Consider the following 26,976-nt stretch of genomic DNA (forward strand, 5'->3'; position numbering starts at 1 on the left):
TCAACATATCAAGTCAAAATTTTTAAATAATAGTAACAACTTTTCACTAACTGTGTCAGGAGAAAAAGTTTTTGTTTTGGTGGAAACAAGCATCCATACTGTACATGTTCTCTGTTCTCAAACTTGTCACATGTGCCTGTTTCAGCTGGAGGTCACTTCCTGTTAAAGAAGAGTTCTTTCTTCCCACCGTCACCATGATCAGTGACTGAGAACCTCTACTGGAGATGTGCTGTATCGATCTCTCAGACGTTCTAATTTTGTCTGCGAAACTTTTGTGGCAACTTTTTTCATTTTTCAGAAACAAACATCCTTGAATGGTCACAAAAACAGAAACACAAACAACAGATAAGTATGTCTTTAATAATGAGCATGATCAAATCTAAGAATGTGATAGTGACCTCTGATACAATAGATATTTAATTCAAGGGTGACTTAAAACTTTTTTTTTGCATAAATTTTCTATATTCCAATACCATTATATAATTCTGATTGCTCCACAGTCCCTCTCTTTTTCTTCCACTCGCATACAGACACACCCACGCACACACCCACACACAATACAGCAAGCAATTAAAAAAGAAAATAACAAAAAGTCACAAACATATACCATATAGGCTAGTCTCTGCGTTTTCATACACTTGACAATAAATCAGTTAAGTATAATGCTACAGTTAAACATTTTGAGGCGATCTCAGTTAGAAATGCCGGTACATTAAAGCTTACATTTTCCGAGGATGAAGGTTATAGCGATGGAAATGATGAAAAGATTATTATAATGTTAAGAAAGAACAAATAAAACTAAACGACGGGCCTGGCTTGAGTTCTAAAAGCAGTACATGCTACATTGCCCAGAATTTCATAAACAGAGAAAGGGGGAAGAAAGCAGATCCTGTGTTGATTTAAAAAAAAAAAAAAAAAAAAAAAATCAACTTAAACAGTATTGTTTGAATTTCCATTGTTAGTGAGAGCAGGACCACCTTTAAGAGCGTTTGATCTTCAGACTTATTTTCCCTGAATCTCTAGCTTGAAAAAAAAAATTGAGGTACAGTACTGGAAATAAAAATTAATCCACACTACCGCTGCAAAGAAATGTTACGGCTCCACCCTGTAATGACAAAATCCCACATTTTCTCAACATTATGTTAAACCTGGTGATACATCCTTCAAAATATTCTTCTAACATTTATGCCTTCTAATGCCACCACCTTTGCACAATTATGTCTATGCATATAGAAACCTTCAGAGACCCCTCACATGAAGGAAAAAAAAAAAAAAAAAAAACAGGAGGAGGAGGAGGAGGGGGCATGATAGAAGTTATTATTTTGTCTTATGATAATACAAAATACAACTGGCCACATACAGATAGCAGACATTTGTCAATAAAGTTGTTGTTCACTCATTAAGATAAATCAATACAAGCACTTAACATTTCTCCAACACACAAACCACAAAGTGAACAGTCACTGAATATCAGCAGCATGTTGTCGAGAGATTTTTCCAAACAGATGTGCAGATATTTAGAATTAGTTACCAATTTCAGAAGTTCGAGGGTAGCGATAGAGATTTATAAGGCTAAAAAATACAGAAAAAACAAGAAAATAGATATTATTGAAGCGATTCATCTGGTGGAACGAGCTTCATCCCTGCACGCATATCGAAGACTGGAACTGGTGGCTCAAATAGTTTGGTCGCAAAAATTAAATAGAAAAAAAATATTCGTTTTCAGATTTTTTTTGTGTGTTTGTGTGTGTCCTTGTGTTTTCTTTTTAAACCTAGATTTCAGCATGTCCATTCAAACACAACCGTCGGCTGAGCTTTCAGAAGACACTTCTATAGCTTACTTCTGACGATCCTGAAAGAGAGAATTAAAAAAACAAAACAAAAAACATACACATCATCATCCATGTTGCTACAGAATTCATATTCTCATCCCAACTTTACCCCCACTCGAGAGAGAAAGAAGTAAGATAAGCTTTACCTGATCGATTCGGGATCGACTCTGTATTGAGGCAGGCTCGTAGCTCTGTTAGAAAAAACACATGAAGACTTAATGAAGTTCTCAGCAGAGAATTATGCAAGGAAGTATCTCCTCAGTCACACTAGAGTAAAAACATGACAGCAATCTCCTCACGACTAGGAAAATTCAGTGGTTGCTTGGTGATTTGCGGTCAGCAACCAGTTGCAAGCAGTTGCAGTGACCAGCTGGATGCCCAGAGGTTCAGGATGATGAACGCCCAACTGCTGGGCAACCAATTTCAATCACAAGAAGTTCCCTTCACTTCATTAGAAGTGCTCATCTGGTGGCAGGCATGCTGTCTCCAAACAATTGGAACCACTCAGAGAGATTGGTGAATGTCTGCAAACAACTGCTGTCTGTTTATAGACGCACACAGGTTGCCTACATGTTACAATTAATCTGAGTCTTGACTGCAACGTAGTTGTTTGCAGTAGAAGACTTTGACTCAACTGGTTTAGTTGTGGTTGAATTCCTATAAAAATGCAAGGTCACCAAACACCTGTGCAGTTAAATCGCTGTACTCACTCAATTGAGGCCAGCACACCGACTCTCTCATTGACATTTTTAAATCACCATCTCGAGGCACCAAAGTTGCTTTGAAGACAGCAGTTACTGTAAGTGCTGCAGACTTAGTGCGAGTCTTCAGAGTACGTTTATCGCAATGGGTGGCAATAATTTGGGTAGTGTTGGGATCTTCAACCACTGTTTGCACTAGTGGGACTGTAGCATAAATGCTATAAATTTTGTAACAAAACCTTTATTTAAAATATAATTACCACGCAAAAGATTTTGTGATCCACAATGAAAACCAGGAAAAAACAAATCTTTACAGCATAATTTATGCAATACATAATAATAGGCTTCTGCATAACTACAGTTAAAACAATAGTCAGCAACAAAAACACTAATTGCTTAAATTATCCATTCTTTTTTTTTTCTTTTTTCAATTCAGGGCTGTGAGGGATTGGTGCTTATCCCAGCTATTATAGGATGAGAAGCGTGGAACACTTTGGGCTGGCTGCTAGTTTATCACTGGGCTGATAAACTAGTGTGGCAAACTAATTGTGGACACAGGTGGAAGCCTCATGGCTGAGTAGTCATTCCTGTTATACTTTTTTGAAGTACACCGCCTGAGGTGCATGCAAATCCCCATGGTCACAAAAAAACAGGCGGGCACGTGAATATCCACATGAAATCTTGTGCTCACCATCTGATGATGAAATTTACATAAACTGGGACTCGAGTGAACAGGCAAGGTATAAATGAGGTTTAACCAAGAGCAACAGGTCACCATTCACACCCACAGCCATTTCAGAATCCCCACTTAACCTACTATACACGTCTTTTTGTATTTTTCTCATGTATGACACAACTCATGATGAGATGCATCTGTAGCCACCAAAAGATAACATCAATCAGTATGGATAGGTGCACCTGTGCTTCAAACCTTAATAGTTTATCAACCAACTCACAAATCAAGCTTGGTTAGTGTTAGCTGATAACTTAGCAAGCAACGTTCTAAATATGGTCACTTCTGACTTGTTCCTGATGACTTAATGGGCTCAGTTGCTAGTTTCAGGTAATATTATGTGGCTATGTCCATCTTTATATACAGTCTATGGTTAAGTCAACTGCAGTTAACATAAATAACTCGATATAAGGCAACATCATCCAATTAGTTTTATTCATTTCATAATAAATCAGGTCGAGTACACGTTTTGTGCACCTTGAGTGATTAAGAGTCGGTTTCCCAGTCGGTGACTGAACCCAGTCCTAATCTAAAAAGAAAATTCAATGAAGACTACAATAGGATGGTGTATTTAGTCTAGGATTAGGCATAATCCATGTGTAAGAAAGTAAGTCTACAATAGGATTATGGCAAGGGTGTTGTAGTTTTTATCTGAAGCTGTTTTTACACCTGAACTTCAGACACCGTCACCAGAATCAGGTCTGAGCGTTGTGCAGAGCTGTCTTTTCTCACAAGCAGCACACAGCAGGAAATAACCTGCGTCAGATGGGTTCTCACTGCTGGAAATACTATTTTTGGTTTAGGCAAGAGAGCTGACTGAACAGAGCGTGCAGGAGGCAGAACACATGACGCCCACTCGCTTGTTGTGAATTCACAGGACAGTTACCTGCATTGTTCTCAAACAGGCACTATCAGACATCACACAGACCTTGTACTATGAAGCTGGCAGGTTTAAGACCGTTTAATGCCTGATCTGACTACAGTTGCACAGGTTCTACTGCTGCTCGATTATGGAAAAAATCCCAAATTTTCTAGTCAATTTTTAGACCCGTGAGGAACACCTGTCAAGAAAACTAAAGACAAAAACTGTATTTTTATAAAGGAACAAATCCTGTTTCTCACTCACTGCATGTACCCACAGGCTCGAGTATGGTGATACTGTTTATGTGCGTGCTTCTTTGGCCACTTTGAGCCTTCTCACTCTGCACTGCATCACTGGGAGACAAAAGTGAGATGGTCTTCCTTAAATAGCAGATGACAGCAGCAATGTCTGATGTTTCCATGCAAGGTTGTGCTGCAAAGATTACCTGGTCACATGTGCTCTTTGTTTAAAATACAGCACTTACAGTGTCCAGAGGGCAGTTAAATATTACCTGTACCCTTATTTTCACACAGATTATATGTATCTGTCACAGCTATTGTAGGTGCTGTTCTTAATTTGCAAATACGAATAATGTGTTGTTGTATCTGTCTGTGTTAAACTTATAATGTAACTCTTGTGCACCTCAATGACAGAAGGTCTTTAAATAAAGGATTTATTAATGATAGTACTGAGATCATGATTATTCATCATGATTTCTCACTTTGGAAACATGAATTTAAATAAATATTGATTATCTTGATTTGCTAATCACAAGAAATTAAAATCGGATCAATTGCGAAGCTCTAGTAACACACAGGACATGTTGTAGAGCATGTGTGCAAACAAAAGTGAAAAGCGAGGGTCCAAAGAAGCTATTTTAGTAAAATTGTGAACAAAACATTCCTTCCCCACGTTAACTTTTTTCATACAGCAGCAGCAAAACCTTAACCGATTCATTCATTTGTATTTAATATCAAAGACATGTCTACCTTTTTCACCACCTCCTCTTCCTCTTGCTTCTTCTCGTAGTGGGAAAAGTCGTCGAAGATGGAGGTGGTGTGTTTGTACTGGGCGATAATCTTGAGCACCTGCTTTGCTTTTTCCAGAGGAACCTCTTGAGTGTCACGTGAGTTGGTGACCGGCTTGTTGTCGTTGTTTTCCAGGCGGATGTGGCGCAGCTGGCTATTAGGCACGTCCTTAACAAACAACCAGTTCACATCAAACTTGCCCTTCCACTTGTCCTGCGCCCACACACCTGCGCTGGTGCCGTAGTCCACCGGCGAGCGCATCTCCGCCACGCCGCAGAAATGCCCGCTGCCGTTGACGCTGAACAGCAAGTAGACGGGCCCTTTAGAGTTCATGGCTCTGTAGGCTGAGTCCAGGCGCTTGTTGCCGTGCTCCGTGCTGCACCAGATGGAGTACTTGATGGAGCGGTGGATGTCGTCCTCGGAGTAGCTTTTAATGATAAACACGCGGCCGTTTTTCAGGTTCCAGTCAAAGTCCTTGGGGTTGTAGCTGTGGGCCGCTCGCAGTTTCTCCAGCACAGGGTGGGACTCTGATCCCAGGTCTGGAGGCCCCACCCCACCCCCTCCATTACCAACACCACCGCCGTTGGAGGAGCCACTGCTGTCCAAGCTTCCTCCGCCATAGCACAAGTTGCGGTTGCGTGGGGCTACCCAGCGGGTCTGAGGTGTGGGAGCAGAGTTGTGGTTCTGGTAGGAATGAGGAGGAGGTGGAGGAGGGCCCTGCAGGGTCATCTGCTGCACCAGGGACTGGGCAGAATGCAGAGATTGTTGAAGGGGAGGCAAGAGACTGGGAGCATGGGAGTGAAGCTGGGGCTGGTGCTGTTGGTGGTGGTGGGGTAAAGGAGGGGCCATCTTGGTCGCAGTCCCTTTATTGTCCCACGTATCAATGTCCATGCTGTGTTTGATGGGAGGTGGAGGCAGAGGTCCTCCGACTATAGGAGGCTTGTTCTTGGTCTTTTGTTGCTGCAGCTTGGCGGGTTTACTAGCGATTGCAGCCCATGATGTCGGCTTCGGAGGGGGCATTCCCATTGGTGTGCCACCGTTGCCCGTGGCAACAGCAGCCGCTACACTGCCGCTGCCACCGATCACGGAGCCTGCACTCTTCACACCTGAGCCACTTCCGGTCACGTCCCCGCCTATTTTGAGGCCCAACATGCCCTGCTCTATGCTGTTCATACCTGGGGCCTTGCTTAGGGTGTCACTATGGAAACCTGTCTGGCCATCAGGGACTAAAGTGCCTCCAAGTGAGCTTGGTGGGTAGCTGTAGCTCCCCCCGTAGGCTGAGCTCTGAGTCTGCTGTCCCTGAGAACCACTGGTGCCCCAAGCAGAGAACGCCGGATTCTCTGGGAAGAAGTTAAACCTGTGAGGGTAAATGCTGCTGCTGAGCCCGCCCGGCTGCCCAAACACAGTGTCGTGCATGAAGTGGTGGTCTCCATTGCTGAGCGGGGCATAGGGTGTCAAGTAGGGAATCGGCGGATCGCCTCCTGTAGACCAAGGAGCCTCACTGAGAGGATAAGGAAATCCAATAGAGGGGGCATAGTAGCTGGACAGGTAAGGGTCTGTCATGGACTGATAACTGTTATTCTGCAAAAAGAAACAGAAAAAGATCATTTTAACAAAATCAAAGTAAATGTTTTGCTCTTTCACCCTTTTCTCCACACTCCACTTTCCCCTACACCTTACACTCTGTTATACTGAACCGCTTTAATCACCTGATAATTGCCGTGCTGATTCCACTCCATTTAGTACGCCTTTTAGTAAGGTACTTTATTTTGCTTTGTTGAATTTGAGATATTTTACTTTCCTCTTCTCAACTTGACTCACGGATGCAATCATGACTCATACGTGATAATAGGAAACACCAACTATAAACCCACAGGTCACGCTGTTCAACAAAGCAAACATTATGTCACAAAACAAACTAGCATCCTCCTCTGTCACGCCAACTTTCTGCATGTCCTCCGTCACTACATTCTCCTTCTTTTACTGTCTTCTTCCTCTTTTCCTCCTGCTCCATATTCAGCACTCATCTATCCAGTATACCCACCATCCCTCTACTACACATGTCCAAAAACCATCTCAGCTTTGCCTCTATAACTTTATCTCTGAACCAATCGACCAGAGGTGTCCCTCTGTTCAATTCCAATAAAAACCCTACTTAATGACACCACTGAACAGCATGCTGGGAAGAAAATATGCTAATCAAGGCTAACTGGTGATTTTACCCAGAGACAGAACAATTTGTGCCACAAAGTTGGGAAGAGTAATTTCAAATGTTTTTCATTTGAAAGCTGCATTTAAACATTAACACTAATGAGCTAAACAATCATTGTTTAAAGACAGCGGCCCAAAAAAAATTATATTAGTTTTGACTGTATAGCCCAAATATTTATGTTTAGGTGTGAGAGTCTAAGATCAGACTTTTTGTTCCTTTGGTCGTGCAGTTTCATTTTATTTTATTTCTTTTTTAATGATGACATTAAAGAGTTTTATATTTTTTTATAATGTTAACATAAAAACAAGTCACCAGATTTGTTGGTCATACTGCCCAGTGCTACACTGATTCAAATAATTTTATTTTTAAGGTCTCCAAAAAGTTAAAAGAAACAGTGACCCCATCATTTTCCCTTTCAACAGATCTAACATGCATATGTGCACACATGTATATTTAATCAATGTGATCATATGTTAATTTTTTTACTTCCTAAAACTCAAAGACTAGTTTGGCTATATTACATTGTTTTTATTCAGTGCTTTCCATCTCATCACTACTTTTGAGCTGCTGTAACAGGTGAATTCCCCCCTGTGGGATTCAATAAAGTTTTCCTACCTGACTGGACTGGCCGGTAAGATAGGGCTCAAAGTCATTATCATGGACAGCATCCTTCTGATGGAGGGAGCCATTCTGCACCGAAACTGGAAAGGCTGCAATAAATAAAATCAAAGCTGCACATGGGAACTTATACACACTTAAAAAAAACCCAAAGCTAAAGCAAAATACCCGTTTTTAAATATTATGACACCTCATGATATATTCACACTGCAGTTAATAATGGTACAAACTAAACACCAGCATGTGTTCACTCTAAATACACAAATAGGTTTCCAACAGATGTGCACTTTGTGCTACACAGCTGTAGACAAATGAGTGGAGGTCAACGTGAATGATGAGTACCGAGAATTAAAATTGATCTTCTGTCTTCCTGATTGATAAATATAGCATTTAGTAGCTGACCTTTTGAAATATGTGAGGTACCTTAATTTTAAAAGATTTTTGCTGTGGTTATCACTATTACAAACCGCTACAGAAACATGTTCCATATTAGGTGGTGATGCACTCAGTAATATGCCTGCCAGGCCAGTTTGTCCCCCTCTAGATACAGAAAACATCTAGAGATCCATCATCTCTTACCTTTGCTTGCATCTTGTCCTTTCGATGTCTTATCAGTCGTTTTGGGAGGATGAAAAAAAAGAGAGAGAGAGCTTGTGTGGGTCACGACTGGAAAATGCAGAGCATTAAGACATCACCCTAGCCTCACACTGAGATGTATTCAGAAATTTCCTCCGAAAAACCTCACTGACACATAAAAAGCATCAGCGCTCGGCGGTGTGGTATGTTAGGGCCACTCGGATACCCACTGGGAGCTGTGGTCCAGGCCTTGGTTTGTTACCAGCAGTGAGTAGTTTTCCAGCTATCCTTAGCTTGCAGCGGGGGCATCGTCTCCAGAGAGGGGTGCACACCATGCTCATCTCTCCTTCCTGCAGAAATATAAACCCGAAGCTGAGGGTATCCCCCTCTTTGCTGCTTACCTGAGGGTCAATGCTAGCGGCAGACATCATTCATCCACCAGGTGCTGTGTTAGACTGGAGCTCCGATGAGACGTGCCGTGTGTGAGCTGCACACTCCGCGGTGTGGAGAGGCTATTAGCCGGAGAAGCTGGCTGCTTGCTCTGCGTTACTTTGCTGCTAACAGTTAAACAGAGTTAGCAGCAGCTTTTAGCCGGTGTCTCTGCTCGACCCGGAGTGTTTGCTCCTCGTAGCCCTGCTGGCACTCCGCGCTGCCCTGTCCACATTAATCCAGCGGGGCTCCGATCCGCTCCGACCCCCCTCTCTGCTAAATTAAAACCCGACCAGCCTCAGTGGCCCTGCTTCACTTGCCCCAAACGGCAGCTTCATCCGGGGTCTGCGGGGCGGAAATGACGCCGCTGACGTGAAAAACGCGTCCACGGCTACCTAGCAGCAGAAGTAGCAGAGCGAGCTCTAACATGTCATAAATTTAATTTTTTTTATTTTAAGATTAAAACATTTCTTAAACGCACCGAATCTAATTCTAGTTACGGCTTTTTAAAGAAAGGTTTTTTTTTATAGATATGGAAGTTTGTTTCTGCCACTGATTTTTTTTAAACTTACTAATCATAGATCAAAAATTTAAGTTAATTTAAATTTAAATTTTTTTTTAAAGTTATTTGGATTTTTCTCAGAAGTTTTTAATTAAGTCGAACCATTTGAGATAATACTATGGAATCTTGACATATTCATGACAAAAACTGTTTCTATAGGTCCAAATTTTTGGGATAAATAAATCAGTATATCTTATATTTAAACACAACATATATCAAAATAACTTAAATAAGTGGAACAGTATAAACTGTAGCTCAATCTCTTAAGGGAAAAAAATATTTGAAAGCAAAATAAAATAAAGCAGAATAGGTGTAAATTTGATCATTATGGAACAAAGGCTTTAAAATTCATTAAGCAAAAACAACAAACAACAAATAAATAAATAAAAAATCAACTGAAAACGGGCCAAGAACATTATACGATAACACTATGTTTAATAATAATAATTTCCAAAATATGGGATGAATAATCAAATTAGTCACATTCATAATGCTTTTTTGTGCAGTATGTGGTACAAAATCATCTAAAGTAAATGACAACATTGCTATATTACTTTATTTTTTACTCTTTCTTTTATTACTGTTTGGTGATAAATGAAACATATTTTATAAGTTCACATAATTAATTTTAAATGTAGCTAGCATTTAAAGCTGTCAGTGCAACAAGTACAACATTTTTTTTAAAGAAACAAACAAAAAAACTCAGGCGTCGGTCAGTAAACTGAAAAATAAGTAAAAAAGAGTTTAGTCAGCAAACACTCCACAGAGCAGCAGTAAACAACCTCCAAACAAAAACAGCTCACTAGCTGCAACCACCAACATGGATCTCTGGCACCAGAGCTCACCTTTCTCTGGCCTTAAATACCTTTAACTGCTGATGGGAGTCAGCTGTACAAAAGAAAAAGGTGGCACCTGAGGCAGGAGAGACGGTAGGACATGCCTACACAGGCGACTTCAGGAGGAGGCCCTGCTAGGACCGTAACAAAATGATGCCAAAGATTACTAATATACTAATACTTACCACTCGATCAACGTCTTTCTGCTCATTTTCTAGAGTTGCAAGACTTTGATAAATATTGTTGAGTGCAGGTCCAGAGCTTTAAAGAAATCTCTTTCCACAGACAAATGACTATTCTATATTATTCAGGTATTCAGGAGCAGGTTTTTGTCAGGGCACCATACAGCTAGGTATACCTCTTCCCTTTTATTGATGAGATAGCAGAGTAAAGTTAGAGCAAATGGAAAGTACTCTGTACAAAACCTGGAGCTGTACTCAACTACAATACTTTAGACTTTTTTTTTCCCCAAAAGGCATCAACAACACAGACACAGTGGATATCATTCACAGAACAATGTTTTCAACCAGGATGTAAATGTTTTTATTTCTGCTGTTAGGTTGTTATAATTGGACATTTTCATATGTTTTAAATGAGACAAAATGTTCACACTTCAGATGTTTTGTTAAATCCAATTCTTTATTTAATTTTTTTGATTGTAATTTTTTTTATGGGTAAGATGTTATAATACCCTGGTTCACTCAGTGACTACTCCGTCTCCTAAAAATCTTCTTTAGTTCAGTTCAATTCAATCCAACAGTATTTACATACAAATGAATTGAATTGAACTGAACTAAAGAAAAAACCCAACAATCCCCTATGAGCAAGCACTTGGCGACAGTGGGGAGGAAAAACTACCTTTCAAAAGGTAGAAACCTCCGACAGAACCAGGCTCAGGGAGGGGCGGCCATCTGCCGCGACCGGTTGGGGGGTGGTGGAACCGATGACAAAGTTATACACAACTAAATATTAAAGCAAATATGCTTTTAAATGGATGTTTAGGCACTGGAAGTGCCTGTTAATATTTAGTTGTATATTACTGTGATTTTATAGGAGACGGAGTGGAAGTCACTTAAGTGAATAGTCTCCAAAACCAACTGCGCTTCTTTTTCTTTTTTGGTTTTTCTTTTGGCACTTTGTCTTCTCGGGCAACATTGGACTGGTCTTCTTGCTTTTCCATTGTCTCTTGCAGATACTGCAAAAACTCCAGAAGTGAGATCTTTTCTTCTTCTGTTTGCCTGAGTTGGTTGCAGATTGTTGTGTTCCCCAGGTTTTGCTTCTCCACGATTTCCAGGTGGGAAGCTTTGGTTTTCTCCAGCTCTTCTTTTAAGTTTTGTGCCTTCAAATCATTTTTTTCACAAAGAGCCTCACTGGTGCTGAGTTTGTCTTTCAGCTCAGCGAGCTCACAGTTGGCTCTTTGTTCCTGATGTTCACGCTTTGCAGCTTCCTCTTCTAGATTCTTTTGAGTTTTGAGGAGCTGCTCACGGAGTTGTTTGATCTCTTCTTGCTGGTTTTTGCACTGGATCTCCAACTCAGCTTCTCGATCGGTTTTCACATCTGTAGAGTCTGTGTGTGGAGCTTCTGCAGTTTGTGTTGAAGCGTCCACACTCAGCTCTGCAGCTGTGACAGCTGTGTTGCTGTCTTCAGCAGGAGCCTCACTCACCTCAGGGGTGAAGTTCTCCTCGGGTGTCTTTCTACGAGACTCTTCCAGCTGTTTTTGGAGCTCAAGGATGGTTTTTTGAGCGTTTCCTCTGCAGCACTGTAGCTGAAAGCGAACCCAATCATTCTGAGTTTTAGCTGCAGCAGCTTTGTGGTTTGCAGCTGTCATTTTGTATAGATTGGTTTTGCACATGTTCTGAGCCTCCTGCAGGTGGAATCTCAACGCACCCAGTTCATCAGTCTCATTGTATGGACGACTGCCATCATTTGGTGTTAAGTGAGGCTGTGGCTGAGATGGCCCATCGTTGGTGTTATGGTCAGGATGGGGCTGATGTGGCACAGGCCCTTGTTTTGGCACAAACCATGGATTTTGCCAATGTTGCCCAGGCCCATTATTGGGTTTAAAGTGGGCATTGGGCTGATGTGGCACAGGCCCTTGTTTTGGCACAAACCGTGGATTTTGCCAATGTTGCCCAGGCCCATTATTGGGTTTAAAGTGGGCATTGGGCTGATGTGGCACAGGCCCTTGTTTTGGCACAAACCGTGGATTTTGCCAATGTTGCCCAGGCCCATTATTGGGTTTAAAGTGGGCATTGGGCTGATGTGGCCAAGGCCCTCGATTGGGTCCAGGGTTTTTGGCTCTGGGGTTTGGGTTTGCATTTTTCTGCATCTTCTTCTTGTTTGCACCCTTTTGTTTGGCAGCATCAGATGGAGTCCCTCCATTTGGTGCCTTGTTTTTCCCTCTTGGGTTTGGGTTTTGCTGCTTAGGGTGAACAGCGGCCGACGAGGTCCCTTCCTGGGGATCAAGGTTTTGCTGCATATGTTGCATTTCTCGTCTTTTGTCTTACAGTGTCGAATGATATTTTTTCTATTCGATCGGGGTTTGAGTTTGTGTTTTGTTGCATACACTGAACGTGTCAAATCTTTGTCTAGAGGTTGGCTCGTGGTGTGTTCCTATACAGTTGCACAGTTCTGAGACATACTGAGTGCACGCTGGTGTCCTATTTAAGGACTTTTGAGAGAATGTTATTACTCAATTTCCTTTTGATCCTTTGATCTGGAGTTTGATGTCATGGAGTGCAAATGGAGCATGATGTCATCCACTTAGAATGTAAAATGTGATGTCATCAACTTAGCAGAGTCTTGTTTTTCTTTGAAATAGAATTCTACCAAACTCAAATAAAAGTCTTTAACTTTGTACGAGATGTTAAATTCCCAATTGAAAGGCCAAATCTACCCGAGAACTTCAGGAGAGGATTACACAAATAGCTCAGAAGCTTCAATAAATGCTTCAGGATCAACATGTTTTCTATATACACCTTTAGGATGTTGCATCTTCAAAAAATAAAAATGAAATGACTGAGCCTCACACAGGAATATTGTTGCTACTTGTTTACTGAACCTTCTCTTAGCCACATGTTTATAACATCAGTGTCCGTTCACTGCCTCCTGCAGGACGCTCCCTTCTTCCACTTTCTTACAGAACCGATACTGCCTCTCCTGGCATTACCAGTGTAACAACACACTATGTCCTTTATCACACTCATTCTATCTGTCTGTTTCTTCAGATGAATAACACGAGCTTGTATCTATGTATCTTTAAAAGAGTCTTTGTCATATTAATTTCTGTCCCAATGCAAAAAGATTTTCAAAGCTTCAAGTTTAAAAGGAAATAATGTTATTTAACACTGTCCAGTTGGAGATTTGCTATATTGTATAGTATTAATCTAAACTGTACAAGAGACGAAATTGCACACAAAGAAATGTAATCTTAAGTAATGTGCAGTACTTGAGTAAATGTACTTACATTTCACTAATGGAGGTAAAACTGTATATGAATGAATAAACATAAATGAACATTAGCAGTACTCCAATATAAGGCAGATTGTGGACACAGTTTATTTCACTGACTGATAACACACATTATACACGTCGGGGTCCTCCCTTCTTCTAATTGAAATTACACATAATAATAATTTGTACATTTTATGAAACATCAGAAAGAACACCAGCTGCATATGTACAAATTTAGAACCACAGTATTCTGTCAGACAGCTGGACCTACAAACAGTCTTTCACATACATGCCGAGAGGTAGCGTTACTACGTGATAAAACTAGAAAATATCAACATGCAATAGACTGGAGACTCCTCTTTTGAATCAGGCCACAGTGTGAGAAACGTACACAGTGAGATTCGGCATCTCTGTGTGAGTTTTATTGACCATGCCAGAGATGACGCACTATCAGACTCTGCAGAGTTGTTTGATCTTCTTCTTAGTTCCTTCTCAGCTTTTCACTTTCTTTATTTATAATCTAAAAAACAAAAACATAGGAAATAAATTGTGCAGCAGAGGATGGGCCTAGCTTAGCTTACATGAGTGCAAACAAATGTGAACTACTTACCAATGGATTGTAACACTAGAAAAGCAACTTAAAGGGTTTGGATGGATGGTGAAACTCACCAATGAAGTTAACTAAAATAAACATAAAACAAAATGAATGAAAGGCGTGCATAAACATGCTGTTTCTCTGTAATGGATTGTTATCCAATAAATTAGATAATGTAAGAAAATGAGATTGTATTTGACACTGATCAGGAGGACACTTACAGCTGTCATCCTCCTCTGAAAATGTGCTGGCCACATAGCAGGCGTAAACAAATCCCAGGAGCTGTGGGATTATTACAAAAGCATAAGAAAAGAACAGAATATTTTAAAATCTTCTGTCTTTTAATATTAACGCAAAACACAAAGGAGACAGTAGATTGTTCTGACAGCGAAAGATTTTATGACTTAGTGGGAAAAAAACATGTAAATAATAACTTACCTCTTAATTCCAGTTAGATATCTTATTTGCATTCCTACTCAGAGAAAATATCTGTCTGTAGATGTTCTCTTAAAGTATCACGTAAGAAACTGTTTTAGATATTAATGGATTTAAAATCTCTGCACACCTGAATGAACAACAGGTGCGTAGGAGGAAAGAATTTGTATTGAAAAGAATCATTGTAACCTCCGCACACCGTCTTGCTTGCCACGACTTTATTAAATCTAAACCTTTTTCTCCAACTGACCTTCATCAGGTAGAAGAAATGTTCACATAAGCACTCAAATGCAGTTCAATATACATGTTCACCAGCATACACCTTAAGGTGATTTATACTGTACGGTAAGGACCCCACAATAATACAGGGAAAATATCAACCAATCAGATGACATCCTGTGAGCAAGTAGCTGATTCTTGATCAGGTAAGGTCACTAATAAAACATCAGTTTAGTAATAGAAACTGTAGTGAAAGGAAAAACAAATACTTGTATCAGTTAAATCCACACAACTGCTTAAGAAAGGTTTATCTAAAAGCTACTCCTTCAGGTTGAGGTGATTGTGTCAAATTATGAAGGACTTCACAGAAAGAGCAGCGAAAGTCATTTTATCGGGTTAATTTTGGGAAATTCTTCTTTAGTGTAAAATTCATGTGGTCTATGAGTCTTCGGTTTAATAGTGATTGGGTGGACAAGGTCTCCAATATGTGGGGTACAATCAAAAGGTTCTGCCATTGAGCTGACAGAAATTTGGCTATTCTTATTTTTTATGTTCTTTTAGGACCACTTGCTGGTGCATTTTAATGATTTTTGCATGGACCTCAAAATAACATCCACTTTTTATCAACTTTTATGTTTATCACTGCTAATATGACCTGATACTCCTGATACTCGGAGAGGAAAGAGCAGCATTCAGTGGAACAGTTAAAAGTTTCAAAGTCTGAAGGAAGCACAGACATGAGTATACTGGTCATTTTCATGATATTCATAAAGGTTTTGACCCATGAATGCATCCTGCAGGTTCAGACTGTTATGTAGATTTATGCTTTAGTGCCCTGAGTTGTCTGAGGCTTTCATGCCTGTTCACAGGACACTGAAGACTTAATCTTTGTCCACCTGCTCTACTTGCAAGTATGGCAACTCTACATTATCTCCTCCAGTATCAATATGAAATTTAAGTTGAACACAGAAGGAGATCACAAATGCACAAGTGCAAGTGGCCAAAATAGGAATGCGTGAGGACACTACTAGAAGTGAAGATCTGCCAAAATCAAATCAGACCTATATTTTTCTTTTTATCAATGAAATTGAGGCACTTGTAATAGAGTCCAGAACACCACCACCACCAACCAGGATTTATAAAAGCAGAATTTATGGCAGAGCTGCTGTGTTGAATCTATTGAGCATATGCAATACTTTGTGTAAGGAAGTAGGCCTTCATCAGGGTCCCCTAATACAGACCACAAGCCGAAACGCATTGGTCACTTAATAAAGTTGCTTTCTATCACTTTAAGTGTCGCTGGAGTCTCCACGACATCTGATATCAAACAGACTCAACCATCAATTTTTATATATTCTGGTTGAAGTGGATAGTTAAAACTACTTTTAGTCATGTAAATTAACCCAGTGTTGACCAGAGAAATGAAGTGCTGTATAAAAAAGAGATAAATATGGTTTCATTAATTGAACAAAAATGAAATAAATCACACCCAGAAGATTGAACTGGCTTCAAAATATTTTCAAAAACAGGACCTAATATCTCAGTAATTCACTTTTGTAGATAATACACAAACTGAAAATGTGTACCAGCTCTCGCTAGTGTGATAATATGATGTTATTCTTAAATACCGTGGCTCTGTTACTAATCTACAGATTGTGTTGCTAAGCAACAGTTAGTTCCTGTGTGTACTGATGCATGCTTATTAAAATTAAAATTACATTAAATAATATATAAATACAGTTATGTCCATAAGTTTTGGGGTAATGACACTTTTTTTTTTTTGCCACTAGAGTGGATTATTTTATTTAATACAAAATTTGATTGACATATTATTTGGTTTTGTTGTCATGGGGTGACATATGCTGATCTTATTTTTATGGATTTCTGGACCAGTGTAGCTCTAATGACATGAAAAGGCAGGTTTTCCACTTCACTTTTTAACTAGCTCTTGCTGTGACTGCGACATCTGGCAATGGTGTCATTTCAACATCTTGTTAAATGAAGTGTGGAACAAAACTAAAGACTCACTGATATGAGGAGCTGGATGATGCAGTGCAGGATTTCTATGTACTGGTATTCCAGCCAGCAGCTCAGCACTGTGGTAAGCTCTGGGTTTTGCTGGTTTTTCCATCCGGCAGAGGGAAGTCTCTCACTTTCACATCCCGGCCCATTCTCCTTCCACCAGGAATGATGTGAGGATACACCGAGGGACAGAATGTCACCATCCTTAAGGGAGCAAACAGACAGGCGGTAGTTCATTTTATGAATATTATTAAGCTTGAAAAGCAGCACGATATTCAGAATCAAACTTTTTGTGAAAGAAAACATAACAAAACCCCCAAATGCAGTATAAATTTAATTCAGACTTTAGTGAAAATGAATCCATGCACTAAGAACCAAGTTTTATTTCACCTTATTGCACTTTTTGTCCTTGTTCTTTATGCACCAGTCATGTAAGAGTGTTGCTACAAGCATATATTTACCAGACATTTTATTAGGTACACCTTGCCAGTACTAGGTTGACCTTTGCCTTCAGCCCACCTTTAATTCTTCATGGCATAGCTTTAACAAGTTACTGGAAACATTCCTCAGAGATTTTAGCCCATTTTAACATGATAGCATCACACAGTTGCTGCTTTCATTCCACCACATCCCAAAGGTGCTCTTTTTGTGATCTGTTCACTGTTTTGAGTACAGCAAAATAAATTTGAGTTTTGTGATATGGTGCATTATCCTGCTGGAGGCAGCCATCAGAAGATGTTTAAAAGGGATGGACATGGTCAACACCAATACAGAAACGGTAGGCCGTTATTTATTTATTTAGTTATTTTTTAATCAATGGTAAATTGGCAATAAGGGGCCAACGTGTGCCAAAGAAATATCACCCATAACACTGCACCACCAGCAGCCTGAACCGCTGATACAAGGCAGGATGGATTTATGCCTTCATGTTGTTTCATCTAAATTCTGACCCCATTCTGAATGTTTTGGCACAAATAGAGACTGGCAACATTCTTCTAATCTCCTGTTGTCTGGGTTTGGTAAGCCTGTGGGAATTTTACCCACATTTTCTAGTTCTTAGCTGACAAGAAAGACACCTGGTGTGGTCTTCTGCTTCAAGGTTTGACATGCTGTTCATTCAGAGATGCTCTTCTACATACATTGGTTGTAACAAGTGGTTATTTAAGTAACTGTTGCCCTCCTACCAGCTCAGAGCAGTCTGCCTATTCTCCTCTGACAATGTTGTCTTGACCATGTCTACATGTGTACATACACTGAGTTGCTGTGATGTAATTAGCTGATGAGATTTGCATTAACAAGCAGTTGAACAGTGTACCTAATAAAGTGAGTCCATATTTACCTGCTACATCTTCAAATTGATCTTCAACGCACACCTCCGGCAGAGCTTCAACAGCATTCCGAGGGAGACTGGGGACATTGAGTCTGAATGGACCATGTTCAGCGTCTCCATTGCCGAAGCTGCTGCAGTGAGCTGCTTGACCGCAAGGTGGTTGGTGCCTGCCGTGGTGGTAACCCCGAACCAAATGGTGGACACCAGAGGTGAAGGGAGCCACCAGGCTGAAGAAGGAGTCCTATCGGGCAGGTTGGCCTGTGGGACTCCGGAAGCAAGCCGACAGGTATCGACAGGCCAAGCGGAATGCGGCTCGGGCAGTGGCTGAAGCAAAAACTTCGGGTGTGGGAGGAGTTCGAGAGGCCATGGAAAAAGACTTTCGGACTGCCTCGAAGAGATTCTGGCAAACCGTCAGGCGTCTCAGGAGGGGAAAGCGGTGCTCTGCCTGCACTGTGTATAGTGCTGGCGGAGCGCTGCTGACGTCGACTGAGAAAAATTGTCAGGCGGTGGAAGGAATACTTGAGGACCTCCTTAATCCCACTGACACGTCTTCCGAGGGGAAGCAGAGTCTGGGGATGAGGGAATGACCCGCCAATTTCCGGGGCGAGGTCACTGAGGCAGTTAAACAACTCCTTGGTGGCAGAGCCCTGGTGTTGATGAGGTCCGCCCGAGTTCCTGAAGGCTCTGGACGTTGTAGGGCTGTCCTGGTTGACACGCCTCTACAATGTTGCGTGGAGATCAGGGGCAGTACCCTGGACTGGCAGACCGGGGTGGTGGTCCCCATCTTTAAGAAGGGAGACCGGAGGGTGTGTTCCAACTACAGGGGATCACACTCCTCAGCCTCCCTGGGAAAGTCTATGCCAGGGTGCTGGAAAGGAGAGTTCGTCCGCTAGTCGAACCTCGGATACAGGAGGAACAATGCGGTTTTCATCCTGGTCGTGGAACACTGGACCAGCTCTTTATCCTCTCAAGGATACTTGAGGGTGCATGGGAGTTTGCCCAACCAGTCTACATGTGTTTTGTGGACTTGGAGAAGGCATTCGACCGTGTCCCTCGGGTGTCCTGTGGGAGGTGTTGCGGGAGTATGGTGTGTCTGGCCCATTGCTACGGGCCATTCGATCCCTATACAACCGTTGCAAGAGTTTGTTCGCATTGCCGGCAATAAGTCGGACTCGTCCCGGTGGGTGATGGGCTCCGCCAGGGCTGCCCTTTATCACCGGTTCTGTTCATAATTTTTATGGACAGGATTTCTAGGCGCAGCCAAGTGGCGGAGGGCTTTCACTTGGTGGCCTCAGAATCTCATCTCTGCTTTTGCGGATGATGTGGTTCTGTTGGCTTCATCAGGTGAAGGCCTCCAGCTCGCTACTGGAACAGTTCGCAGCCGAGTGTGAAGCAGCGGGAATGAGGATCAGCACCTCCAAATCTGAGGCCATGGTTCTCAGCCGGAAAAGGGTGGAGTGCCCACTCCGGGTCGGGATGAGTTCCTGCCCCAAGTGGAGGGGTTCAAGTATCTCGGGGTCTTGTTCGCGTGTGATGGGAGAAGGGAGCGGAGATCGACAGGCGGATTGGTGCTGCGGCTGCAGTGATGCGGACGCTGCACCCGTCGTCGTGGTGAAGAGGGAGCTGAGTGTAAAAGCGAAGCTCTCAATTTACGAGTCGATCTCGTCCCTACCCTCACCTATGGCCACGAGCTGTGGGTAGTGACCGAAAGAACGAGATCGCGGATACAAGCGGCAGAAATGAGCTTCCTCCGAAGGGTGGCTGGCCTCTCCCTTAGAGATAGGGTGAGAAGTTCGGCCATCCGGGAGGGGCTCAGAGTAGAGCCGCTGCTCCTCCACGTCGAAAGGAGCCAGTTGAGGTGGTTCGGGCATCTGACAAGGATGCCTCCTGGGCGCCTCCTGGGTGAGGTGTTCGGGCATGTCCCACGGGAGGAGGCCCAGGGCAGACCCAGGACACGCTGGAGAGATTATATCTCTCGGCTGGCCTGGGAAGCATGTGGTGTTCCCCGGATAAGCTGGAGGAGGTGGCTGGGGAGAGGGAGGTCTGGGCTTCTCTGCTTAGGCTGCTGCCCCCGCGACCCGGCCTCGGATAAAGCGGATGAAGATGGATGGATGGATGGATGGATGGATGGATCTTCAAATTGATATAACAGACTAACACTAATAAATATTGCATAACTGTAGTGATCCAGTTATAAAAACACTACACAGGGATGGTTTGCAGGAGAAATCCCTAAGAAACGTTTTACTCGACCAAATGTTACATTTTAAATCAGTGAATAGAATCCAACCATCATTAAAATTAAAATACAGCATTGTTTGTATTTGGGGAGCTAAGAAAAGACTGAATGACTGACTTGAAAATTATTCTGAACAGTTTTATTTTTAACATTTGCAGTCATTTCCCTAAATTATAATTAGGGTTTGGTCTTGCAGAGTGCAGACAGTGTACATAAACAACTTAATGAGACTTGTTTGCGGCTGAGGATAGGAACATGCTGTAAGGTGTCTGTCACTCTGAGTCTGTAATTGGAGGCAGATCTTGAAAGGAGTGACATGGACAGAGCTGAATGTTGTATTTAGGAGCTCTTGGTCCCTAATTACCTGACACTTACGTGACCATTAAAGTTACCTTTGAAAGCCCTCCCAAATCCAGGTAGAGACAGCTCACAAAGACATTCCAGCCAACCCACAACAACGTCCACAGCAGGTACTGAGAAAACAGAAGCACAGAATTACTCTGGGAATGACAGCATGGAATGAGGTTGAGGTTGGTTGGGCTGAGATGTAGTGACAAACACTGACTAAATATAGTTTTTTCCTGTTAAATACAGTAAAGGTATACTACCATGACATATTCAGAATAATCCAGATCATCCCAGCTCACTGCTGCTTGGTGTTATTATACTACTCAGCTTTCTTACAAACTTAACATAAGATGGTCACAAGCACCATACCATAGACTACCAGCACAGTTAATGCTGCACAGCACAGGGAGCTGCTTTTTTCCACTGACTACATGATTTTTTTGTGGGTTCTTTTTTTTTTTTTAATGTGTTTCATCACGTTTTTTAATGTCTTACCTTTTTTTTGTCATGCATTAGATGGAAAACAAAGGCTGAAACCCTCTGTCTCTGCACAAAATACTGATCATTGTAGTACTTAGCTTGATATAAAGACATAAAAATGGGAGAAAACAGCCTAGACGGCACTTCAAACTGCACTAAACAAACTGCATCTCGGTTTTGTAATTCTTGCACAAAAGAAGAGTAAGAGCCATTTTTAGTGGTTTATTCTAGTCTGTTGTTTTCTAGTAGGACTCGTTTTATTAGTTTTTAGAGCTAGAATTAACCATATTTTAACGAGAAAAGCAAAGTCATCAGCAAGATAACCGTTAAATATCACTGTTTATCATACATATGTTGGTAATACACATATAAGATAATATTGTGGATAACTGTGCAATTGTTCTTTTTGCAAAGCTTTTTCTCAGTTCTGGCTGGTGAATTATCTCTTCGTGTTCGTACACCTATGCTTGAGTGCAATTTATTACTGACCTAAAGCATAAACTAAAATCTAAATAGATGAGTTACAAATAACTGACACCCACTGCAGTTGTTATGAAAAGGGGAAAATACCTATAGGAACATTTTTTAACTTTCGTTTTTGTTTTTGTTTTGTACCAGGCTTTAAACACATCAATAAAAACATTTTAATATGGAAGTCAAAGGGGATTGATTTGCTTTTGGAGTCAGAGTCAAGTGGTCATTGGAGGAACTTCAGCCTTTGCACAACTGAATTTTTCAGCCCTGGAGGTGGCCACTCATATATATCTCACATATAACCAGCACTGGCATAATAAAGAGGCCTCAGCAGTTCAGACCAGACCAAAAATGTCACTGTGCCCACTCAGCTGAACTCTCCTGATATACTTCAGCTGTAAGTTACACTGATTCATAACAGTTTGGTAATGAAAAACTTAAACATCCATAACACAGATACGTTTCTGTATTGCTAGCACAATTTAATTATTTGGTTCAGAGTATTTTACTGTTTCTGCAGCAATCGTGGTAACCAGTATGACAAAGGAGCACACTGAGCGGACAGGGCCTGTGCAGGTCAGATTTTGGGAAGTAGCCCCCATGTCTCTTAAACTAAAAAGAGGTCAGTTTATGCTGCTTGTTTTAAAGCACGACCCTTGTGCTGAAGATATTGTGTGCTCACAGTCAGCTGCCCCAGTGTGTGGGGAGTTCATTGACCTGTTTCTGCAGCTTGAGAATTTGTCCCTACTGTTTTCCCTCCTGCATTGCCCCTGAAATATAAGACGGATAATTTTGCACTCCTCTCACTCCTCTGTCAAAGTTGGTTGCCATTCTAGTTCACATGGTCTGCTACCAACTCCGGATATAACATGTGTTTTAAGTAGCTGTGGAGATGCTGGTAGGTCAGAATCAAGTTAGCAGTCATTATATTGAGCTAAACTAACCACCTTCTGGTTGTATATTCACAGTAGTGATCTTCTTGAGGGGAAGCTTGAACAAACTTTTTTATGACAAACTAAAAACAGCTGTTTCTTATGAGACAACATTCAGTATTAGACTTACCATTATAACATAGCGTGATCTGTACTGGACTGCACCAAACAGACCGAGGATGACCATGATGATGTGAAAAAAGTTGATCATGATGGGAGCCCACTGGTAGCCCAGAAAGTCAAACACCTGCCTCTCCAGCGCCGTAATCTGCAGGGCAGAGTTTAAAACGCATTTTAAAACAGCAGTGAGTGTCAGCTGAGCCTATGCTGCCATGGCTTGTTAGACCATGATCTTTGACCTGTTTTTTTTATAAGTTTCCAAGGCAACTGAGCCGTGGGAGACAAAGCATCCTCAGGAAAATACAGAGCTGGTTTGTGGTGTTGTGTCCTCTGGGGTCACAGTCCCAGTGAGCCATAAAGGGGGGCAGGGTGGGAAACACTGAGGAGGAGGGCAAAGTGGGAGCAGCCCTTTATTGTGGTGGTGGCTGATGGTGGTGGGCGGTCACTGCTATTCTCCACCTTCATCTAAAATTGCCCACTACAAAAAATATCTGATTTTCAAAGTGCTGCAGTCAACAAGTAGTAGCCTACTATTTTCATTACAGCATGTTCTGCTAATTGTTTGATGTATAAAATGCCATAATGCAGTCATTTTCAACTGGCCGAACAAAAAACCCAAAATAAATTGACTTTACTGTAACAGAAGCCCTAACAGAAAAAAACAAAAAACAAAACAGCAAATAATAAAAGAGCAGTTCGTTTTGGCGTTTCTGCTTTTTAGATTTTACTTGTAGATTTTACTGTAATTTAATTTATTACCAACTGTTGCCGTATAATTGAATGACAAACCTGAGTTAATGTGAATGAAAGAACATGCGTAAAACCGTTTAACCTGCTTTTGGTCACCGTTACCCTTGAATGGTCTTAAATTTAATATAGTCTTTAAAAAACTGAAGCCTTAAAGCTTTAACTGCGGAACTTCTTTCACTATAAACAACAAAGAAGTGATTCAAGCATAACAGTCATTAACATGCAGTTTTAAATTGCATTTTTACTGTTGTTGTTTTTTTTTTGTTTTTTTTTCTGTTAGGTTGCTTTGAGTTATTAGAGGGGATAGACAGCAGCTGGCCTGATGCCTAAACAGATGTGTTTATGTCGAAGCATCATGTGTGAAAAGCTCTTACCAGCTGCAAACAACACAGGAGGATCAACATGCATCGCGCCGAGCAGCACCCCATCTTCTTCTTCTGCTGCCTGCCCCCGCTGGTTTGATGATGGTGGCTGTGGGGATGTGGATGTGGATAATAAGGATTTTTTTTTTAATCCGCTCAAACACAACAGCCAGACCTGTGAAGCTTTACACCCAGTGGCAGACTGTGAGGAAACGTACCTTTACTCCACGAGCAAAACACGGAGGCTGCTGCGCGAAAACTACGGAGAAGGGGGAGGGTAGGCTGATGTATAAGGGGTGACTAGTGCCACACCAAACTTTTTTTTTTTTTTTTTTTGACAGAAAGTGTCTGTGCTGCTCAGTGAAACTAAATACTGTGTTTTCATCTTTTACTGCTGAATTTATTTCATGTTGCTGCTGGTTTTCAATTCAGTTCAACCTTAACCTTGTAGACTGCACAATATGCATATGTAGATTACGCAATACAATTGCATGTTTATTTAATCGTGTGCACCTGTGGTATGTTTAGGTAAAGTAAAAGTACTACAGATGCTTAGTAAGTATCTTATACTGTGACAATGATTAAAAAAAACACAACAACAACAAAGAAAAATAAAAAAAACGAAAATGAGGTTACGTTAAAGAAAAGTTAAAAACCAAGTAAGGCTGAGATTGTGTAGAATTGTAGTAAAAAATGCATGAATGAATAATATGCACACTATAAATCTGAGAAACAGCTGCTAAAAGTGTGGGAATCCTATGCCTGATGGTTTTGAAGAGAAGGTGGGAACATTTCCTGAAACGGGGTTGAATAAGTCTGAGGGAGACGACGCTCTGCTGCCTCCGTAGTGGGGCATGGAGTGGGTATGATGGGTTGTCCACGATGGAGAGCAGTTTGTTCAGTGACTTCCCGTCCCTCACTGACTCAAATGCCTCCAGATTCTGGCCAATGATGGTTCCAGACTTTTGAATTAGTTCATTGATCCTGTTGGCATCTCTGGCACTGATCCTGCAACCCCGGCAGACAACAGCAAAGTAAATGGTACTTTCTACCACAGACAAACAAACAAAAAGCTATGCAATACGATATGCAATATGTTCAAATACAGGGTATTAAAGCTAACTGTAGCTTCTCTCTTATTAGCAAGGGGTCACCACAGTGGGTAGTTTTGCATGTCTGATTTGCCAGACTTTTGTTTTTTAAAGCGAATATCGTTCCTGAGACAACCCCAAAGGGATTTACGTTTCCCCCCAGGACTGAACGGCTTCACATTGGAGCCTAAAATATACTGTAAAGCAAGTAAAACCACTCCTGTAGAGGCCAAGAATAAAAAACAAAAAAATTATCATAACAGGCCCACATAAGATATGATATGTATGATTCACAGTTCAAAAGAATCCATATTTATCTTCTAGTGGACCCTGGTACTACCCCTCGGTTCATCCAGGAAGCAGTTTTCATTCCTTTCCTTATAAATCAATGTTCTTCTGCCAGAACTGAAGTACAGCAGATGCTGTAATAATTCAGTTTGTATAACTAAAATAGTAAAATAATATTAACACAGTTTAAAGTAAAATAGCACTTGGATTAACCCTGATACGTCTTAGGTTTTAGATAAAAACTGGCACTTTTAAAACTGCAAAATAAACTCTGACTCTCATTCCCCCCACTCACTCATGTTTTTTTCGTATCAAAAGCAGGATGTCAGTCAGATTCCTAAAAATCTCTGCTTAAAGAAGCCGCGAAAACAAATTTGGTCAGGGTTTGAGGACGGTGAGTACTTGGGTTGGAATTAGTGCCAGTATGAAACACAAACAACAATTAGACGTATGAACTATTTCAGGACATTTACTGAAGTGACTCATATAAACTCTTAACTGCTTAAAGTACCTGTCCTCTACAATCCTCTGTCTCCCCCTAACTGTGGCACGGATCGACCCTCATACAGCAACACCGTCTACTGCGCCCTGATAGGTGGTTGCGCCTCCACAATGCTCTGAAAACACCAGCAGGTGGTGGTAGTGGTAGAGGTAAAGGCTTCAAAGGTCTGCGTATGGCAAGGTTACACCAAACTACACCAGTGAAAAAATCATCACTGGCCTACTTTTATATCCCTTTCTTACATCACATTGGACATAAAATAACTTCAGGAACTGTGATATACCTCATCTCATCAGCCCTGACTCCAGCTTACACCTAAGTGTAAAGGGCAAATGTATCTCACGGTAGAGGTTCCTATAGGGGTCATGATCGTGCTGTAAAGCTTATTCGTAAGTATGATCTCACATCCAGGTTCAAGGGGAGCAATAAAGACTAAAAGCTGACTTTTTCTGCTTTTTTAAAACTGGTCATGGGAGCTTTTACTGACCATAAAAGTGTCACTAAAGGGTGCCACGAACCTTGCCTCACACATCAGCCATTTAAACAAAAATACTACTCTTTAAACTATTTTTGTTCATTTTCAGCAGTAGGCTACACTGCCTATAATTCTGACTCTGAATTTTCCACATTTTTTGACACAGATTAAATTGTCTTTTTTTCTGCACCAGAATTAAATCAGAGTATATGCACGTTTAACCTAACAGTTGATTTTACAGCGGGGACTGAGAAACTCTCCTAAACTCTCCTGAACCAGGGTCACTCCATATATTAGACCTCCACGCGCACTTCCAAGTCCTGCCGAGGGATGACGCTAGAATCAAAAAGACAAAAATCATAATTGGGGGGTCTCCAGCTCTGCCTGTGTCACATGGAAGCACAGTAGCTGAGTCGAGGGGATGCGAGCAGAGATGGAGGGGGCTTGAGGAACTGTGGAGGAGAAACCTGGC

General features: G+C 41.4%; 3 protein-coding genes across 4 annotated transcripts; all 3 read right to left on the minus strand.

The window, feature by feature from the left end:
* Nucleotides 1-340: 340 nt before the first annotated feature.
* On the minus strand, nt 341-9,349 carry ythdf1 (YTH N(6)-methyladenosine RNA binding protein 1). The gene is made up of 6 exons (XM_031735873.2): nt 8,964-9,349; nt 8,566-8,593; nt 7,984-8,078; nt 5,118-6,737; nt 1,979-2,023; nt 341-1,852 (listed from the first exon to the last, which is right to left on the minus strand). The coding sequence occupies exons 1-6, from the start codon at nt 8,991-8,993 to the stop codon at nt 1,838-1,840; spliced, it is 1,833 nt and encodes a 610-aa protein (XP_031591733.1). The 5' UTR covers nt 8,994-9,349; the 3' UTR covers nt 341-1,837.
* A 1,889-nt stretch (nt 9,350-11,238) lies between these two features.
* LOC120435367 (pericentrin-like) lies at nt 11,239-13,029 on the minus strand. The gene is made up of 2 exons (XM_039604852.1): nt 12,652-13,029; nt 11,239-12,561 (listed from the first exon to the last, which is right to left on the minus strand). Exons 1-2 carry the CDS (start codon nt 12,875-12,877, stop codon nt 11,462-11,464), a joined length of 1,326 nt encoding a protein of 441 aa, XP_039460786.1. The 5' UTR covers nt 12,878-13,029; the 3' UTR covers nt 11,239-11,461.
* A 461-nt stretch (nt 13,030-13,490) lies between these two features.
* Nucleotides 13,491-24,430, minus strand: nkain5 (sodium/potassium transporting ATPase interacting 5). 2 transcript variants are annotated; one of them, XM_031735917.2, is made up of 8 exons: nt 24,367-24,430; nt 24,161-24,257; nt 23,047-23,184; nt 21,075-21,155; nt 17,120-17,317; nt 14,659-14,719; nt 14,453-14,523; nt 13,491-14,362 (listed from the first exon to the last, which is right to left on the minus strand). In XM_031735917.2, the coding sequence occupies exons 2-7, from the start codon at nt 24,212-24,214 to the stop codon at nt 14,468-14,470; spliced, it is 588 nt and encodes a 195-aa protein (XP_031591777.1). In that variant the 5' UTR covers nt 24,215-24,257; nt 24,367-24,430; the 3' UTR covers nt 13,491-14,362; nt 14,453-14,467. The 2 variants fall into 2 exon arrangements, with proteins under 2 accessions (XP_031591777.1, XP_039460795.1); XM_039604861.1 differs by lacking the exon at nt 24,367-24,430 and having other exon boundaries at nt 24,161-24,330.
* Nucleotides 24,431-26,976: the final 2,546 nt, after the last annotated feature.

This window comes from Oreochromis aureus, linkage group 20 (assembly GCF_013358895.1).
Source record: "Oreochromis aureus strain Israel breed Guangdong linkage group 20, ZZ_aureus, whole genome shotgun sequence".
Lineage (NCBI taxonomy): Eukaryota > Metazoa > Chordata > Actinopteri > Cichliformes > Cichlidae > Oreochromis > Oreochromis aureus.